The sequence below is a fragment of the Pseudochaenichthys georgianus genome, chromosome 18 (assembly GCF_902827115.2).
Source record: "Pseudochaenichthys georgianus chromosome 18, fPseGeo1.2, whole genome shotgun sequence".
Lineage (NCBI taxonomy): Eukaryota > Metazoa > Chordata > Actinopteri > Perciformes > Channichthyidae > Pseudochaenichthys > Pseudochaenichthys georgianus.
The window spans coordinates 7738663-7759366 of NC_047520.1; the positions used below are offsets into that span (position 1 = coordinate 7738663).

The window sequence follows — 20704 nt, forward strand, 5'->3', positions numbered from 1 at the left end:
TGTGGCCCGAGGCACATTAGCATGTGCGCTAGCAATGGCGGCGGCGCGTGATTGTTCTTTGTTTTTTTTCTGAGGTTTTTTTCCATGCCGCTTCTAGCACACCCCGTTTGTCAGAGGGAAGCATCATCCTTTATCAGCACATTTCATGTTTCCCAGAGGACTCTGTGAAGCGGGTGATATTATTGAGCAGCGCTGAGCCTTATTAAATTCCCAAGCATATTACCAGTCTCTCTCTCTCTCTCTCACTGATTATAATTCTCTCCCTCTCTCTTAATTTGGTTGCACACTCCACGGTAGCCCAACAAGCCCCCTCCCATTCGTCTCTCCAAACAAAGGAAGAAAATAAGTGTTATTACTTTTTTGATGCATCAGGTATTAACACAGCATGCAACCTTAGCAGCAGCCCCTCACATAACTCACTCGCTATATAGTGTTCCTTTCTTAGTGAATTATTTGTATCAAAGGATATAGATAATGCTAATCTTCCAGCTGGATAGAAAGCAAATACTCAGCTTTGCTTGGATTAAGTTGGGAATGATCAAAAGGAATTTTAGTTTTCTTTTTTTCTTTGCATAGAAAGTGATAAATCCAGCACTATTAGTTGAATATCATTTTTACAACTACAGCTTTCTTCACGATAAGGGTTTTAATGGGGCCCAAACATGAGCTGTTCCTGGTCTTAACACAGAACGGAACATAATAGCATGTAGGGTGATAATGAGGAGGAAGTGACCATGTGTTAAGCCAACATCTTCACCGCCCCTGAAACTTCCCGAGCTCTCCTTTTCAAAGACTAGTTGCTTGGGTCGAGGGAAAATGTGTGACTGTGCACCAGGCGGCGTATTTATCAAACGTGGCTTTTGCCCTTTATTATAATGCTGACACGGATGGCGATGCCTCCGTCTCCCTTTGCTGCAAGGGAAACCAATTTGAATATGACCTTGCATGCAGCAATTGGTGGAACCGGTTTTATTTTGCGAGAATGATGTGCTTTTATCTTGGATGTGACAGCAGAATATGAATATGAAAATATGAAAAGAGCAGTTGAGTCACATTGGGTTGTGATATTCATGAGGATTAGACATAATGTGTTTACTAGTTGGCTGCCAACCGTACTGTATATCGTGTCAATGGACTGTAAGGTACTGCCTGTGTGGGCTGCCAGCCATTTAAATGAGAACATGTATTGCTTATGTAGCGCACATATTGTTGTCTAGGTATAAATGGGAAGCTGTAGATACGGGGACAGATTGGAGATTTATTTTCTGTCAATATTGTGAAAATGATGCAATGTTTTTGATGGTGAAGCAAAGGAGATGAGGAAAAGGCAATTAGTATATAAAGAAAAAAACATTCTGCTCTTACGTGTTCATAGAAAAAAACCAAGTTTAAAAACCTTTATTGATAGGTTAATAACAAACGCGTAATACAAGTTATTTTCACTTTACAGTGCTTCTGAGAATCAGCAATTCATACGGTGGAGAAGTAATCCAGAAAGTCTTTGTTTTTTTATGCTAATTTGCCCAAAAATGATAATTTAGCCTCACTGGAATGCAATTCATGTTTATATGCAGTTGTGTGTACGTACAGACAGCAGAGCTAGTCAACAGTGAAGTCAGCGTGCGTCCATACATGTGAGTCAGTGCATCTGGGGGGATACAGTAGCGAAGGCCCTGGAGGAATACCACTGTCTCTGAACCATGAACCCTGTCTGCATTCCTCATACATAAGCCATCCATTCAGAGAGAGATGGGCATGCGCTTCAAGAACTTCATCATTGTTACGTGTGAGCGTTTGTCAGACGGGGCTGTCGAGACTGCTTGATGATATGAACATTTGAAGTGGAAAATATCCTGTCTGCACTGCAATTTTAATAAAGACCAGGCAGACGCAGGAATTACCATCTGACCGCCCCCTAAAGACCTCCGATGTTGTCTGGATCGGCAACACGTATTTCAATCATTCTCGGAGAAATGTGTCGCTTAAAACATTGTCTTTTAGCAGAGGACAGGGATAACACAAAGGATCCACGGGTCAAGACTAGTGCTCGATGGTGTGTAATATTAATTAGTCTTTTATCTATTTTCTGGTGGGAAAATGAGCCTGGCCTTTGGGGCTTTCTTGCCCTCATCTGCAGTCTGGCCCTGACTCCTCCCACTGGGGATTGATATTTGGAGACTTCGGTGGGACAAAAACAGTTTGAGTTCTGACGCTCATGAAACACTCATCAGCTCCATCGCCGATCAATGTGAATACATATTTCCTACAACCCAGAAGGATTAGAATCAAGGATGGGGGGAAAAGAGGCAGACAGAGCACAGATCAATTGGTTGAGAGCTTTGCTAAACGGGGGTGGTAGAGGGGGGAAAGAGGCCTGTCAAGCCGGTTGAATAATGAAGCATGTTTTCAGTGCTTCAAAGGGAAAGAGGTATGGTGGAGTTATGTTACAAACTCTATGTCATCTAATGTCAAATTAAATTGAGCCAGAAATAATATGCAGAATGATGGAGTGAACATGGGGCTCCTGAACTCTGAGTGTTCATTTACCTTCTTCAAGTGTCTTCTTAAGAAGCAATCAGTGGCCTAATATTTGCAGCCAATATCAGCAGGGATCTCTATTATTGCTGATAAATGCCAGGTTAAAGATGTGTCACGACTTCTGGCTGCTCGGAATTCAATCTTCTAACTCAGGCTGTGTAAGTGCTGGAGCTGCTATCCACATGTTAGGGGGGGAAAGGACTTACTTTACAAAATGTCCATTGGTTAGACCCAAAAGAAGGGCAACATGCTTAATGACAGGGCCTCGATGATCACCTATTTAATTTGGTTCTCATAGAAACCGCTGAGGAACTAAACCACACTGACTTTGTACAGACAGGGGCTGACTATAGTCCATTTCGCTGAAAAATGACTTCAACTCTAATATAGTGATGGAATTTATGTCCTACTGTACATCAAACCATTTTCAGTCAAAATAAGAGAGGCTGAGAGTCCATATTCCCCAGTTCCTGCCCACCTGTCCAAACCTCATCCACCCACAATATGAATCTCTTTCTCTCGACTTGTCTCCCTCCCTCACTAGTTATTTTGATAGGGGATCCATTTGGTTTAAATTGACTCATTTTGTCAGTGGGAATTGGAGCAGGAAAACTGAAGAGAGAGAAATGGGCAAGGCTGCTGCGGCTTTGATCCCTCCGACAGGCAGCGTGAAAAGTGCATTTCATAAAGGATGTTGGCCTGTGATGAGCGCGCCAGAGTGACAAATTGGGCCCCTGGTGCTTTAAATAATACACTGTGTATGGCTGTATGTTGCTAAACTGGCCTTTTAAGAAGGGTTTTTTGGGGGTTGAAAAAGGGGCATGTTTAGTGACTCAAGTCCAGGGCTAGTTTCCCTCCCAATCCTCTACCGTTCTTGTTCACCTGAGTGATACATGCAAATGCTAATGTGAAACTCGCTTTCAAGTGTCCACTCACATTCCAATCTAGATGTGGAGCTTCGGAGATAGGAACCGACTTTTGAGTGATGACTGCAAATAGCCTTGTTGTCTCCCTGTGGCGCTTGTTTGCTGGAAACAGAATCATGCACTGATGAATGTTTAAGATGTGGTGTGCCACTGTCGCTGAAACCCCCTTAGCTGGTGAAGCAAAGCAAGGAGGAGAGGATGGTGGAAATGTTCAGATGGGCTTCTTGTTTCTTCACGCTGCATAATTTGACCCGGCATGCAAAACCTCTTAGGGATGGGGAGAGGAAGTGGGTAATGCACACACAGCTTGCATGTCCTTGTGTTGACATGTATGCATAGAAACGCACAGAAATATATGTACATGCATTACTGTGTGAGAAGTAATTGGAATATTTATATTTTATTTAAATATATACGCCTCGAAACTAAGGTGGCACAGATCAGATGTTCGGTAATCGGACGATACAGACTCAAACAGCTCGACTGGGTATCAATGGTAGTCGGGCCCATCTATTCATGTCATTTCTATATTTATGTCTGATTACACAGCGAACAACAAACATATCAGCTGTTTGAAGATTGCACCAACACATTATTTATTATATTGAGTCTAAATTTAGACTAAAAGTTACAAAGTTAGGAAGGCCTGTTGTTGCCTTATGCACACATGAAGGATCCAGTTACTTTCAAACAATGAGCTTTACTACTAAACGCTGGTATCAAATTAGTTTTCAAAACAGAAGTAGCAACCTCGATCAAAGAAAGGTGCCGAAACAGTAGCTATAATGACCTCCCCAACAAACCAATGTCCTTTTCCTTCTCTATTGTGGATGCATCTCATAATGGAGGAATCACCAGAGGAAATCTGACCCACAGTTGAGTCTCCAGTCAAAGACAGCGCGTGAATAAGGAAGGTGGCAGCACAGTGGCTCTCAGCAGCAGCAGATCCAATATCGTGCTCTGGGAGGGAACAAACTGAGGCCTATCTCTGAGATAGTCTATAATCCAGGACACCTTGGCGTTATCGGGCTGTATCGCTCTGAGCTTCTGCCTGAGCAAGAGTGGCTGGATAGTGTTTAAGGCACTCGAGAAATCAAAGATCCTGTTTCTCACAGAGCTCCCGAACCTCCTATAGTGGGAGCAAGACCAATATTTGATGACATCTTGGCATCATGCGGTATATCTAGACATGTTTTAGTCATATGACTCCGATGCAAATGTTGGTGATCAAGACTCCTGCACCAGATGTCTGCTGTGTGGATAAGGCCTTCATGCTGTCATGGAAGTCTTTGATTCCATCTCTGAACACTCATGGCATTTACCATGGGAGGTTTTGTACACAACAGAGAACCCCTGGTCAGACTGAAGGATATATTAAAGAGGTGCTGGACCTGTTTGTTGACTGGCACATCCTTTCAGCACTTATATTGGTGGCTGCACTGCACAGAGCCATTTGATGCAGTTTGTTTGTAACCTTAGCAGTAGGTGGTCCGAAGGGAGAATTCTCTAAAACCTGCCTGAACGCTTGTTGGGTTTTCCTGGTCATTAAACTGTAAAGCTGTTTTTAGAGTGTTGTTACATCCCAATATCCTCACCGTGACGACGAAGACTAGCAACAAAAAGATTAAAGGCAGCTGCTATCCTAACACTATACTGTTGTCAATTGTTTTTGGTCGTATATTGTAAAGTAGACTTTGAAGCTATCATTATTTTAGGTGTGACCCGAAAAACACCAAAGTATGTTCCGACTGTCAATCTCACAGTCGAATTGTAATGTCTAATTTAAAATAGAACTTCTCCCAACTAATTATTACCATATTAGCATTCTAGAAATATTGTTAATGAATTGTTTTTTCTAATTAACAAAAACATCAGAGCACTCACAAAAGCATGTAGCACTATAACAGTTATAATATATTGTAAGCTCAACAAAAAACAAGATTGTATTAGCATTTGTCTTGAGAATATATATACATCTTTTAATTATAACCCGTACCCTATTATAATGTTCTCTCAATAAATCAAACCGAATGAAAAGGAATGTGTGAAGTAATAGTAGGCTTTTTCTCAACTGAATCAACAGCACTTCAGCAGCTCGGTTTCTCCGCAGAGCTTTGAGGTAGAACACAAGAGTCCATCATGTTTTGTGAGCATGCTCAAACACAGAAAACAAATCCCTGTGGAACACACAAGGCCCGGGATCATTTGCCTTTTTTCTGCCCTGGAGTGGATCTCGCTGCTACTGAGCCGACACGGCGAGAGCATGTCCCTCGAGGTCAGCATAATTAACCCCACCACATTTCAACCACTAGCTTTCCATTAGGTCGTGACTCACCGTGCCCAGCTTGCTATGGCCGAGAATGTGCTAGCAGCTGAGAGCTAATTGCTACACTCAGGAAGCATGGTAGAAAGTGGTTGTTATTTGGCTGACACTCAAGCTAACTAGCTAGCCATCATAGCTAAGTACTTATCACAAGTGGAACATTTGTTTTAGACAGCAGGTGCTGAGAGAGTACGTTCTGTATTGGGAGGAAAGGCTTTTATCTTGTTTTTGTATCGCTTTTCGTTGCAAATTATGCAACATGGGGAGCTGGTTGGATTCAACATTTTGAAATGAAACGCGTGATGACAACATTATGTGTGTTATGTAGGTTATGCTAAATGTAAAGCACGTAATGAAATTATGATGCAAATTAGGGAGGTGTGTGGCGTAGTGGGTTGTCCGTAGGTGTTCGGATCAGGGGGTTCAAACCCCACTGCAGTCAGCATGTCGTTGTGTCCCTGCAAGACACTTCACCCAAAATTGCTCCTGTGGGGATTGCCCACAGTATTGAGTATGTCAGTCGCTTTGGATAAAAGCATCTAACAAGTGACACGTAATGTAATACTGTTAGTGTTTTCACCAAGTGGTGTTATACATCTGATTTAATGTACTTTATACTGTAGGGCTAAACATCACATATCTGTTGGACAGTCCCCATTCAGTTACCATAAGATAAACAATCCACCAAGACCCCTGGTCATCCTCTCAAAATAAGTATAGCTTACCGTATATAAGCATGATTTAGACGTGTTCTCTTATTATTACCATTGGTTAAAAAAAGCCGAACCACAGACTTCTTTATTTTCGGGGAGTATTACATCGAAATTGTATTTTGACAAATAACCATTTAATGGTGTAAAGCAGGCCATTGTGTGAGTGTGCCTGCTGGTGTGTGATAAGAGTAACAGTGAAGAAGGAGCAATGGCACTTTTTGCAAAAACTAGAAAGAGACAGGAGAGGGTGGGGATGTTTGTGAGAAAAGGAACTCAGAGAAATAATCAGCAATACAAACCATAGCCTGTATATATAAAGATACACACACACATTCTTTTAAGTGATTTGACCATTTGCTTACATACACAGTAGCTCAGTAAGCCCTACCATTTTCTACACACCCCTCTATCCCCTATGCTGTGTTTGTCTTATCAAATAATACTGTGTGCTCATCTTCTTGTCTATGCCTGTGAATGCTGAGCTTCGACACACCAGCTTCCCGCGCGCTGCATGGTTAACGTGAGGTTTGCTCCTACCCGCACGGAGTCTGTGTGGTGTGGAAATGAGCTGAGGATGCCATATTGTTTTATCGGTTGCTAGCAGTGTTGCATGTGTTCAGCATAGCAGAGCGGCTAATGCTAATCCTTACAGGTCCTCCAGAGCGGCGTGAGCTCAGAGCAGTGAAGAAAAACTGCACATACAGTAGGAAGTGGTGTTATTTTGTACTGTAATGTGCTTGTTGTTGTTGTTGTTGTTTTTGTAGCGTGTTGGGCTGATGATGCATCGAGGCTAATATGAAGTCCTCATGAGAAATTCCCTTTGTTTTAAGATGTGAGGATTTTACAGTTTTCTTTTTTTGTTAAGCTTTTCAGTCATTTCTTTGTGTGTGTGTCAGGAAGCCAGCGCCATCACTCTTATTAGCAGAGTGGATGAGTCACTGTGCTTCTCTCCTCTCCACGTCATCCGGTTGTTGTTCCACTTAAAGATGAGGTTATGGGTCAGAAGCGATCTAAGGACGTGGCCTGCATTCGTGTGTGTGCGTGCGTCCACCAGAGAGAGAGCGACAATATGCCTCCGGTGAAGACGGCGACATCCACCTGCTGTAGCTGTGCACACCACACGTGAACCCGCTTAATGCAAGATGAATGAGGGGAGCGTGACATGCGGGGACTCTTTATTTATGGGCTCTTGAGTGCTGACTGTTCAAACGGGAGGAGAGGGGTTGAGACCTGGAGAGCGGGGATGTGTGCAGAGGGGAGGGAAAGTGCAAGCCGCATTTGATAATTGGCCGCAAGATCGTCACCAGAATGAAATTATGCCAGTTAATCTCTCCTCAATGAATTACCACAGGAGCAGGCCGCAGTACATTCATTATTCCAGAAGGAGCATTGACCCTGCTGGAAGAGAGAAGCAGCCACAGCATACCCACCTACCGTGTTCGCCTGCTAGGGGATGGCTAACAAAGGAGTCATCCTATACCTATACCTGCGTATAGCCTAGAAAAGTTCTCCTATAAGTACTGGATGTGGATTTGTTATGCTGAGTTTTTGTTCCATGCAGAGGTTGGGCATCTCGAAAAGCGAGGCAAAAGGAGGTGACAGCTCATTACGAAACTCCAGGGCTCTGAATCCTTCCCCCCGCTCACTCACTCACTCACTCACTCTCTCTTTCTCCTTTCTGTTTTTCTCTGCGCCCCGTCCTCCACCTCTCAAGGCATGGAAGGGGAGAAGGGGTGGTGGTAGCGCGCGCGTGTGTGTGCGTGTATATGCGTGTGTGTGTGTGTGTGTGTGTGTGTATATGTGTGTGTGTGTGTGTGCGTGTGGGGGGGGGTCTAGATTATTCCCTTAGTTGCTCTTGCCAGGCAGTAAATACTTCAAGAAGCTCAGAAGGCAGAGAATAGATCACCTGCTGCTGCTTTCAACAAGCATTCCTGCAGCTGGACTGCTGGGTTACATGGAAAGACATTGAACAATGAGAAATGTGAGTCACATAGGCTTGTGTGATTGAAAGTATGTATTCCATATAGAACAGTCATTAAACGAGTGTTACATTATGCTCCTTTCAATCAAATTGACATTGACCGCTTTCAACTTCTTAACTGCAGGTTTGTTTTTGAAATACTGTGCCACTGAAGTAGTGTTGTCACGATACCAACATTTTGGTTTCGATACCGATACCAAGTCAAGAATTGCGATTCCGATTCTTTTTCGATACTTTTCTTAAAAAAAGGGAAACAGTCTTAAATATAATCAGGGATGCAAACTCATCAGGTATGAACAAGGTCACAAGGATCCGAGCCCCCCGACCCCACGGAATATCGGCTTTAAAATCAGGAATAACAGATGATTTTAGCAGTCAGAACAACTAAAGCAGCAGTGTTACTAAGAACAGAAACGCCAAAGAGTATACTTTTACTGTTGCTACTTTAACTATATTTTGATGATAATACTTTTGTACTTTTATTTGAGGATCAGTTTTGATTGCAGGATTGTTCCTACATTCTGGTACTTCTACTTTAACTCAAGTACAAGACCTGGGTACTTCTACTTTTACTCAAGTATAAGATATATACTTATACCACCTCCGTTTATAGCCTATGAAAAAAACTAATAGAAAACGAAGGCTAAAGCTAACGTTAGCAGATAGTGATGCTAGTTTGCTAGTTAAGTTTTCTCAACGATAATATTGCGACAGAAAAACTTTTTAGTGCACATCACGCTCTGCCGCTCCGACAGGGAGCTCTGCTCTGAACACCTGAACGGCCCGTTCACAGACTTCTGGCGTCTTTTTTGTCAACAAGCCGAGGCGCAGCGGCAGTTGCACTCCCACTTTCAGCCATGCTTCTCGTTTTCTCACATGCTCTGGCAGCTAGCGCGTGGCCGCGTGCACGAGAGAGGGGCGGGACTTAAAACGTGCTTGAGAGGAGCGGGACTGCAGGCACGGCGGCAGTGCAGGGAGTGGAAGCAGAGCGCTGAACACACACGGCTCTTATTAAAACGGCGCTTTTTCACGGGATACTTTTCCCCGTCATTCTAAAAGTACCGATACTAATGAAACGGAGGAATCGTACCGTTTTTAACGGCAGAGTATCGCGGTACCTTTCAAGTATCGGTACACCGTGCAACACTACACTGAAGGAACCTCAAATGCTGACATTAATGCAATCAGTTAAAGCAGTGGCCCGCAGTGACTTGGGATTTCAAAGGGCATTGCTCCCCAGGACTCCCTTTTTGTTCTCACCCCCCGTACCGCTGCGTAACTCTCCCGCGCCTCCTTAATTGCCCGGCAAACATCTCGGCAAGAGAAAGACAAATATCGCTTTTTTCCTGTGGATATTGTTCGGTCTGAACTCGCCGTTAATAATTTAGCGCCTATTATTTTTCTCCAGGCTCCTACATATTCCTTTCTCACCCTTACCGTCTCATCTAATGTTGATGTTCTTTTTCCATTTCCTGCCATATTGCCCATGGCCACCTTTAGTTGTGTATGTATTCAGTGTCTTTCTGCCTGTCTTTTCTTTTTGATGCCGAGGACCTCTTAGCTGCAAGGCTATGCCACGGGGGCCCTTGCAAAGCGAGATGGCAAGACACATTGAGACTCGCTCTTACACCGTAATTAGTCGTCAAGTTTCTCCTAATTAAACGGGACCCTGTTAGGATGTGAGACTGAGCCGAAAAAGACAGAGTTCTCTTTGGAGTTGTTTTTGGATTGATATTCATTCCTATCCCTGTCTCATTCCTTTCTGTTTTGTCCTGAAGTATTTCCAACAGCTGGATTTTTCAGAATAAATATTTCATCTCCCCTCCCTCAGCCCGCACGGAGTAATCTGTATGACACCCGGCAATGTACACTGTCATCTTCACGCTGATTGCTCCGCCGTGTGAAATAGATCTGTCCGTACAGGGAGTCCTTTGATGCGGGGCGCGAGGCAATCATAAGCCCACTTTCAAACTCTCTGTTCTCACACAGGCGCCCTCGTGTGCCTTTTCTGCCAAGCCTTAAAAACTTTTGTTTACCTCCTCGTCTTTATCGAGAACCTTCAAATTGGAAGCATGTGCACCCAGACACTTTCTTTTAGCTTTCGAAATGCAGGGCATGTTTATTAGATGAAGTTAATGGAGAAGGAAGCAGCGCCTGACATCTACCTGCACACAGAATTCCATTGTTAGGGAGATAACTAGAAACCTCAGAGGCTAAATAAAGGTCCCTGCATCGACGGGTTAATGCGTGAGGGTTTATTGAGAGCACAGCACGTCTTCTGTTATCAGAAGTTCCCTCTGTCATCGCTCTGTCCTTTCCTCACGTCTCTGCTAATGTCCTCAATTTTTCCTCCTCTCCTCCTGTCTCCCCTACTCTCCTCTCCACTGCTCTCTTTGGCAGTGCGTTTGGCCTGTGACGGCCCAGAGGCAGCCATGCTGTCTTCTCCACTCAATCTGCTGTTTCCCTTTCTCCCAGGCCCTGACCCGGCTATCCTCAGCACACACACTCTCACTCCTTGTCTCTTCGTCCTTTATTCCTCTTCTATCCCTCGCGTTTTGCATCATCCCTCCTTCCCGCCTGCTCTGACCCCTATCTGCTGTCCAGATGACTGCAATGTATGTCAAAGACACAAAAACGACTTTCTCTGTCTTTTTTTCTCCCACCGTCCTCTCCTCCCAAAGCCTCAGCTGGCCGGAGAGTAGAGGAGCGGGCAAAAGGTAGAGGAGCTTCAGTCTGTTGCAGCGGTTCATAGCTAGGGGGATGAAATTGAAATATGGTGACGCAGATGAATGCGGACTAGCAACGAGGACTTGCTGACATGAAGTGGAAAACACATACTACAGTACTGTGACACAAACAAACGTACTAAACCCTAATTACCAAGAAATGCCCACGCAACAGACATTTCCGCGGATAGGGCCAGAAGCGAAGACAGTCGAACACTCCATTTTTCCCACTGCAACATCTTAGCGAGTGCTAAAGACGCCGTATCAAATTGCTACTGTACCCCGACAGTGGAGGTTCTTTTGAAATATCCCAGAGTGTAAGCCAGTCAGCTGATAGAGTGGCTGACTAAAGCCCGGCTAAGAAAAGCTGCGGCTCAACCACTGCCCCACTTTCTGCCTGCTTTCTTCAACACAGTATGAGGCGCAAATATCTCGTACAGTAGAGTCTCTGGGTAATCATTAATTCGACAGCGCACGACTTTTGTCCATATGGAATTGCATCTGGGGAAAATGTCCTTTATCTCGATTCTGCCCCTCTTACTCATCTGCCAATCACTCCCTGATCCACCACCGCCACCTTTCCCTCGCGCCTCTGGAAGCTTCTTTTGAGAAAATGCCAAATAAAGGGCTAATGTCTTGGGTTGCATGCCATTGTGAGCATTGGCTGAAAGGCCCTTCTCCTCCAGCAATGGAGAAGGCGGGCACCGAGAATGCGCTCTTGTTCCCCGAACAACAAGGCCCGAGCCCCGGGGACGTAACCTGGTATGGAGGGCCTCCTTGTTGGGCGCTCTGTGTAGCAGGGAGGCTTTTTAACACAGTGACCCACTTGTATTGTGTTATGTTATGCTAAATAGTGTGGGCTCGCGGGGTGTTTGTGAATATGTAACAAAAGCCTGCTACAGTGCTGCGTGTGCTGTAAGGGCTTTTCTTTGAAGATATTTTCTACATCCTGATTTCTGAATTGGGTCTTGGGAGGGCCTTTGGATATGTTCGGAAGCACTGAGCGTGTCTTCTCCGTAGAAAAACTTGATTACAATGTATTTTTCATCAGCCATTTTGTAATGCATCTGCTTTTATTCTGCCAAATTAGATTCTAAGATTTAAAGTTCAGTTTGAATAATTTGAACCATTGAGGGTTCATACGGAATATAGTTCCTTTCCATGTGTTGGAGAATAAACAAGAATATGCTACAGTGGAGATACATTTAGCATTACCTCCAAGAGGTCAAGGTTGGAAGAAAAGTCTCTATGTGTCCAGTGTTTAAGGACATGTGGGTTTGAGTGCTTTTAAAGCATTGATGACCTTACCTCAGATGGGGGTGACACTTTTAAAGACATAAGAAGAGAAAAAAAAACACAGCATTTTTGCTTTGATAGAGCTCAGTGGGAAATGTCTTCATTTTTAGCAAGCATGCTGAGTCAATGGACCATGGCTAGGAAATAATCAGCCTCCTTTCAGCGCGCACAACACAGAGTGCCGCCTAACTACCTCAGCAGCTGAACGCACAAGCCGGTAAGGACGTGATTCCCATCGTTGGCTGCTTCCCAAAGGGAGCTGGAGGAAGGAAGAGGTCCATCCTCTCCATTTCTTCACCACCAGTTTGTCTAAATGCGACCGGGGTGAGCAGGCAATTGGATGAGCATTCAGGAGAAGGGTGGCCTCGTGAGAGCCGCCGTGCTTTGTGGGTAGTCTGATGGCTCAATTCTAGGTGTAAATGAGAAAGACAATCAGGACCTGAGATCCCCTTGTCTCTTTGATGGCTGTGTTCATCAAGCTGTGACGGGAATAAGGAGAGAGAGGGAGACAAAGACATCTCTTCTTCCCATGCCATGATCCATAGCAACTTTTGTCATTTTCACCACATCAGCTGGCATGTTTTCCATTTGTGATTACCAACGCAGTTTTGTTTTATTTTCCCGTCTGTCGTCTCATTTATTTGGCTTTTTACATTCCATTAAACAGAACTATTCAGTTGTTTGGGCTCACTAATGACAAAAAGTTATTTGATTGTTCTATCAAGTGGCAGCTCCCTCCGGAGGCTTTGGCTATATATTGACTGGCAATCATTAGCTGATGCTTTACAAAAGGTTATTTGTGACATGGAAATGGATTCTAATAGGTATTTAGCAGGAATAGGATTTCTGGCAGCACAGGAATGGCACTCTCGGAATGATATTGAATGTTTTGCTGAAATGTAGTGAACATTATTCATTAGTTGATTAAACACTACAGTCGGCAGGCAGTCCGTTATTCCTATCTTCTCTTTCTTTGCTCTCCTCGTGTTGGCTGCATTGTGTCTGCTCTGCATAACATTGTTGTGGTGCTTGGCTACAGTTAAGTTCTGCTCAAAGTTTCAAAAGAGTATACATATATAAAAAGATATCTTTATCCCATAAAGAGTGATTTCTGTTCTATTTTTCTTTTACAGGAGAAAAAGAGCATTAAAAGTAAGCCATGGTCCAAAACCTTTTAATTTGTTTTTAAAATGGGCAAAGGCATGCTTGGCTTGGTTTGCACTCACCCTCGCTTTTGCTTGATTTTGCTTTTCCATACTTTGCATCAAGATCATAAATATATTACATCTAACATAGCATCTCATATTAAGCTACTCAGCTTACTGTGTTTAGGATATGTATTCCACACATTGCACTGAAACAAACCCTTGCATCGTCCGACAGAAGTCATTGACAGTTGGGTATCAACTTGTTGTCCTTGTGTAGCATCGTAAGCACATCATTTGCTTTCCACAATAATACAGTAGCCTTAGTTAATCTGGGGCCTGCTCCAAGCTAGGTAATTGGTTAAGACCCTTATTAGTGGATTTAAGAGGATATCAGGGCGCTTTAGCTAAACAAAGCTATTAAGCTGCTTAGATCAGGATGTGATTTCCGTCTGTCAATCACATGATAAGAAAATAGGGTTTTGTTGGTGCTCTCAAACATTCTCACCCATACACATGACACACACACAGCAGGCCTGTTTGTGCTTTTTAAATCTTGGATCAGGGCAGACTGAGAAATACAAACTGACCTCCTTCCCTTCTCTCTCCATTTACACCCCCCTCTCCTTTCCTTCCCCTCTTAGCACAAACACATTTTGAAGCATGACATTATTTCAACTCTGATTCACGCCACTGTTTTTTTTAGTTTGAGGCTGTTGTCGTAGCCAGTGGAGTCTTCTTTTCATTGGTGTTTTACATTACCGTTTCTGTCATGTGGTTTGGGTTCTGCATGGAATGCAATTTTATCCGTAGAAGCTCAAATCTCTCCACGAGTGATAAAATTCAGAACTTGCATTGGCTGTGACAATAGGTGCCTGGCAACCATCTTGAGCGTGTTTTGCCTTCTCCATTAACATTTAGATGCGCTGATGATGTAATTAAGCAGACAAATACAAATTCACGCATCTAATGAAGTATTCATAATAGCCACATACCACACAAAACACCAAGTGCTAGGATTTGTATTAACTCATGTTAGTTTATATTAAAATATCCAACTTTAGTGAAAAACACAGTATCATTTACTTTTGTTTCTCCTTCTGCTTCCTCTAGACTCCCGGCCTTTGCCTGACGTAGCCATGACTGGCAAGTGCACCCGGGAATGTGACGAGTACGGCCACTCCGACTCCTGCTGGATGCCTGTGCGCACGTCGCCTGAGCGACGGCCATCCAAGTCAACCACTACCCCTCAACAACCAAAGCTTTCCACTTTCATGAGCGGCAACGGCAGCAGCAGCAGCAGCAGCAGCAGCAGCTCTGAGCAGCCCGACAGCCAAGAGACCCTCGCCATGGCCGCCATGGCCAATGGAGACCCCACCGCTGCTCACATGATGGGCGACCGCAATCGTAACCTGCTCAACAAGAAGATGGCTTCCTCCTCCTCCTCCTACGAGGTCTTCGGCTCGCCTTCCTACGGCTTGCCAGAAAATGGGGAGGAAGTGCTGCACCACCCCACTGAGGAGATCCCTCTGGCACCTACCGGGGAGTACAAGCCCACTTCCTGTGGTACTCTGACGAGACGGGAGGTGTACCTGTGAGTTTGCTGTGCCACAACATATGGCAATGAACACTAAGAATAGTTGCTTACCCACCACCGTTACAGCTCTAGAAGTTTTTAGCCACCCTTGATCTCCAAGGTAAGACTAAACTTTCTCCAAAGACTTTACGACAGCTCCTTAATTGAGTGGATATAAAAACACAATTTTGAAAGTGCTAATTCCGGCCATGATCTGGAAGAAAGGAGGAGGAGGAGGAACAACTGTTGAGGGGCATTGACTGGACTTGGGATGAGGCTATTCTACTGGCGAGTCGGGCTCCTGGGACATGACCTGCTGCTTGTCAGTCAATCTGTACAATAATCAACTCATTTTACATATACAGTACATGCATGCATTACCTGCCCCTTTTCCTGAAGACGACACTGTACAAAAGAGACAATTTCTTTTTTTGGTTTGTGTTTTTTCTAGAAACAAAGCTGTACATGTGGACTATTTTGACTTCAAAGTGTGTGGTTATGCCTTTTTTTTAATTTCAGAACTCTGCTATGGCCGTGATGTTCAGTGGCTGCAACAATATATTGGACATTATGGTCTCTATCATACTGAGCTTGCTATGGATCCTGTCACCTTGACTGTTTGTGATAAATGTGGCTCTATAGCAGACCAAAACGTAACCGTGTTCCAATATTATGAGGACGAGAAGCTTTAAATACTCTGCCCAGATTACAACACTTGTGTCAGTCCTTTATTGAGATTGTTGGACACACATGGGAGCCAATGGAATTTGCTGCAACAACACCATGTTACAGACTTCAACAACACTGGTATAATGGACATATGATGACTGATTCTAAGCTACCAGTGTGTACGCTCTTGAAAAGTCACTCATTGTACATAAACATTGGACCACAACGCTAACTGCTCTCATTCCCTTTTGTCTTGCTACCTTTCCTCAGTCTCTCGTTATTTGTCTTTGATTGGCAAGGTTGAGACCAAAACCTTATTACGAGATGCAACATCTTACATCTATTGGCTGGAAAAGCATGTGTGTACATGGTCATGCCTACTGTTTATATCGCGTTGTAATACTTACCCTGTTTTTCCCAAACCACATATGCAGACACACCGAAGCGATTCATATAACAGGCCAGCGCTGCCGGATTGATAATTCCTGGGTAAACACAGTGTGTCGCATGCCGAGATAAAAAATCTGGAGGTGCATTTGAAATTGTACGTGTGTATGGCCCTGATATGCAGTATATAGTGTGTGTGTGTAGGCTATATTTAGTGTATACTGTAGATGTACACCGATAATAGGCTTAGGAGGGCGTAGACATGGCCAAGCGGATCGTGAAACAGCTGCAAGGACAGCTTTTTACTGTTATTTCTTTCTTGTTGTGTGATAGACTGAGCAATAAATATCATAATGTACACGTGACCAACAAGCATCAACTTATTTTTCACTTCTCCTCAAGGTGACACACACACACACGGCTGTCCAAGAGTCCTTTTTAAGCACTAGTAGATGTTGCTTTCCATAGTACATGGTGATGGCATCTTTGAGCACGAATGTAAGAATCAGCTCAATGAAGAACAATCAAGCGTCTGCACGCGCAGTTGGCAAGGTTTTAAGATTCCAGAACAGTGTCAAAAATGTTGTCAAAGTCAAACCAAAGCTTCTCAAACAGGATGAAGCATTCCCCCCACCATTACACGCAAACAACAGCTTTTATTTTTAGGGAAAACTTTGCTTTAAGTAAACATTTCATGATAGACTTGTTCATGAAGAATGAGATGAGAATGTGATGTCTCAACTGAAAGTCCTCGGAGCTGACTCTTACGGACCACTCTCACACAGACACATGAAAATGTTGAGATGTTGTGCCTCCCTGTCTACGGTGATGTTTCCTTTTCGCAGCTACACTGGCGCAAAATCCCATGACAGTACTAAAGCAAAAGAATATCAGATGCAATGGAACCTTTTTGTATGTTAGCAGAACCCCCTTGGTTTGACCGGAGCTGCTCTTTCTGCATTCCGGCAATCTATAGTCTGTAAGTACTACTCGTTGTTCGAAAGAAAGTGCTCCTATACTTATAAACTGTATACATAAATATTTACTTTTTACTGCACGTTTAATGGGAACTTACTTCACTTACTGAGAAGGAAGAAGAAAAAAAACTGTAAAACAAAATGTACAAAAAAATGTTTTCCCTGTAAACATGGAAATTCACCTTGTTGCTTGCTTTTGTTATACCTAAAGAAACATGTAGTACAACTTAGTACATCAGTGAAGACCGTGCCATTGATCTTTTTTTTTATTTCATCGTCTCTTATACCACCACACAAATCTTTCATATATTTCATTTAAATCAACTTTATACCATGAAATTGTCAATTTTTTATATTCCTCCTGGTTTTTTCATTTGTAATCCCATGTATGTGTCACCGTCAAAACCATGGAATTCTTCACAATCACGACAATGTACTATGTGTTTTCCTTTTTTTTTCTTTGTGCCACTTTGTGTATTTTATGCTTCTGAAAAAAAGACAACAAAACATACAAAAAAACACAAGAGTGAATGCAAATATGCAATTGTGCCTTTTTATACCAGTGGGTATGATTTAATCTTGGTTTGTGTATGGTGCATAAACAATTACATGCTTACAAAAGCGAATGGGGTGGCATTTAAGAGCGGACTGAAACACACATTTGCATATCTTAGTTGAGATCCCATGATGTCAAAAGGTTCGTGGAGGACAACCAGTTAAATGTCAGTGAGCCTGTAGGTCTAACACCCAAAACGGCCGTTGTTCACTGGATTCAATTACCTTGTTGAAATATCCATTCCTAGCATAGTGCATTACCGAGTGAGTACATCCAAAAGTTGCTTGTTGGTAGTAATATTAATGATATAATGGATTTTTTTGTCGTGTTCCACTCACGTACATGTATGACATCAGAGGTAACCTTCTTTGTGCATGAAACAAGCTCTAGGACTGAATATAAAAGCATAGAGAGATAGAGGCGGGGTAAAAAGAAAAAAAATAAGGCTTGGAGACATTTGACTGCTCAGAGTTGAGGCAGCCGATAGGGATACAAATGCTAAATGCTAAAAATGCTAATGCTACGGTTTACTAGGAGGAGTGGAAGAGGAGGGGGGGGGGGGGGAGCTTCAGGGGGCGAGTACCTGACAGAACACACACCTCAGGATGTGCCGAGCAACACAACACTCATGCGCAGATTTACAGTATATGCATATCAGTAGGTGATGAAATCCTGTCCCACAAACGAGCGTGGCATGATGCTCGCTATGATACCGCAAGGTGATGCTTTGAGTTTCTAGATCAGAAGGAAACAGAGACTCTGTAGTGTGAACGCAGGCATAAAGAGGAGACATGAAAGAAGAAATGCCATACATAGAGCGTACACATTTCTGAGCACTGTTTTTTACTTGAGTTAACTGCTACAGAAATCTGGACTTTTTTTCAGAGAACATGACTTAGCTGCCATTAAAAGATGTTTGTCTCTTGCCGTCCGAGGTGTGTGTTCAGTCCGTGCTCTCCTCTATTCGTATAGCCTTCACGGTGTGTAATGAGATTTGTAATATTAACCATTACTATTTGTCTTGCGACTTGGATGTTGATATAGAAATTGAGGAACAAATGTATCATCGTTTAATATGAGTCACTATGCACGCAGTTTAGCTGAACATGGCAAAGTGTATTGAACGCAAGTCCACTTCTATTTATGAGATATTTTACATAATTTAATTTGCTTTTGTACAGGTTTGTGTAAATAAATTGCTTGTCATTTTTGTCTCTGCAGAAATTAAAATATAACATGGTAAAAAAAGTCTACTTGGTTTCATTGTTTTTTTAATATCTGTTATTTTATAGAAATACATTCATTTAAGAACGTATAATAGCCTAAACCATAACAGAATCATAAGTGAGGTAAAGGGTGACCCAATGAATACACAATAAACAGGTGAACAAAGTGTCATCATGATGCGGTTATTATAACCAAATGTCAAATGTACCATCAGCTACTTTCATGTTTAACTACATCATATTATATTCTCTCCAATGTTTTATAATGTTCACTTAAAAAACAGGTATTCAAACAAATGATATTCTAATAAAAATCTATGTTTCTGCCACATGGGGGAGGCGAGTCAGGCGGCACAAGCTTAAAATCAGACAAATTGATTATGAATTGAGGAATTAGGGCTAACGTTTGAAATATGTACCCACTAACACATAGCAGACATGGAGCAACATTATAATTAACATGGGATTGTGTTTTTGCCTGAATGCAAGTCCAATATTCATTCGACTTCTAGCTCTGCTTCGGTCTCAACCAACTTTCCCGAAAAACATTGATTTTAGCAAATGATTCAAAAGCCATCCCCTAACTTGTAACGCCCTCTTTGTTGCCTGACAGGGTACAGTTTGTTTACAAGAGCTTTTGTCTGAATGAATTAGTTTCACATAACACATTATCATCTTACCATAATGTAAAAGAAGACGTTCAGATTTAAGTTGCCTATAAATGTTTAAGGTTTGGTTAAAATTTAAATTGTAAAGGTTGAATTTGTTGGTATAGTTAACTAATAATAATTCCTTACATTTATTATAGCACTTTTCCAGATGCTCAAAGCGCTTTTACAAATACACATTACACATATTTGTTATACATGCAATGGTCAGATACTGTGGACAATACCCACAGGAGCAAGTTCAGGTGAAGTGTCTTGCCCAAGGACACAACGGCTTTACAGACGCAGCAGCGGCGGGTTTCACCCCTTGATCTGATGATCATTGCACAGCACACTGCACCACACCGTCCATCTTCACGCCTCGAAGTCATCGAGGCGCTTTTACAAGTACACATTAGTATCATACATGTACTGTGGACAATACCCACAAGAGCAGATACGGCCTGGAGCGGGTTTCGAACTGGAGTTCCCCAGTACCCCCCTTGATCTGATGATCAGATGCACAGACCACTGCGCCACCCGTCCCCGTTACTAAAATGATATAATCTGGTGATCATATCTTTCAGAGAAGAGATTATATTTTGAGTGTTATAAATGGAATCAAGTGACAATAATAAAAGGAACAACATTTCAAAATGGTATTTAAAGAGAGCCAATCCAGCCGTGCACCCTTCCCTGGCAGCTCTGTGTGAGTACATACATATTGAATGTGCCCTTGTTAGCGTAAATGAATATATTCATATGTTTTTAATTATGCGTTTACTGTTTTTGCCTTCATGTCTGGGTGATGTATGAGGCCATTACAGTGTAGGTGATTAGAGAGCCATTCCCTACGCTCTGATTAACAGCAGCCTCTCCAGCATCCTCAAACTGATAATGGCGTCTTAATAGAAAACTACAATACACAGTAAAATGATGTCTCCAAAGTTTGATAATTTAGAGAAAGTTTTCCTCTCGATTGTCTCGGGAATATTAGAGGACGTACGGAGAGAACAAG

General features: G+C 42.8%; 1 protein-coding gene across 5 annotated transcripts in view; it reads left to right on the top strand.

The window, feature by feature from the left end:
- pcdh7b (protocadherin 7b) overlaps nucleotides 1-19047 on the top strand; it is a 106966-nt gene extending 87919 nt beyond the window's left edge. For 2 of the 5 annotated variants that reach the window (XM_034106355.2, XM_034106356.2), the window contains exon 3: nucleotides 14762-19047. In XM_034106355.2, coding sequence (XP_033962246.1) covers nucleotides 14762-15246 — 485 coding nt within the window. In that variant the 3' untranslated portion in view covers nucleotides 15247-19047. Of the gene's footprint in view, nucleotides 1-13636; nucleotides 13656-14761 lie in introns of all 5 variants that reach the window. The other 3 variants (XM_034106357.2, XM_034106358.2, XM_034106359.2) reach the window with 3 other exon arrangements.
- Nucleotides 19048-20704: the final 1657 nt, after the last annotated feature.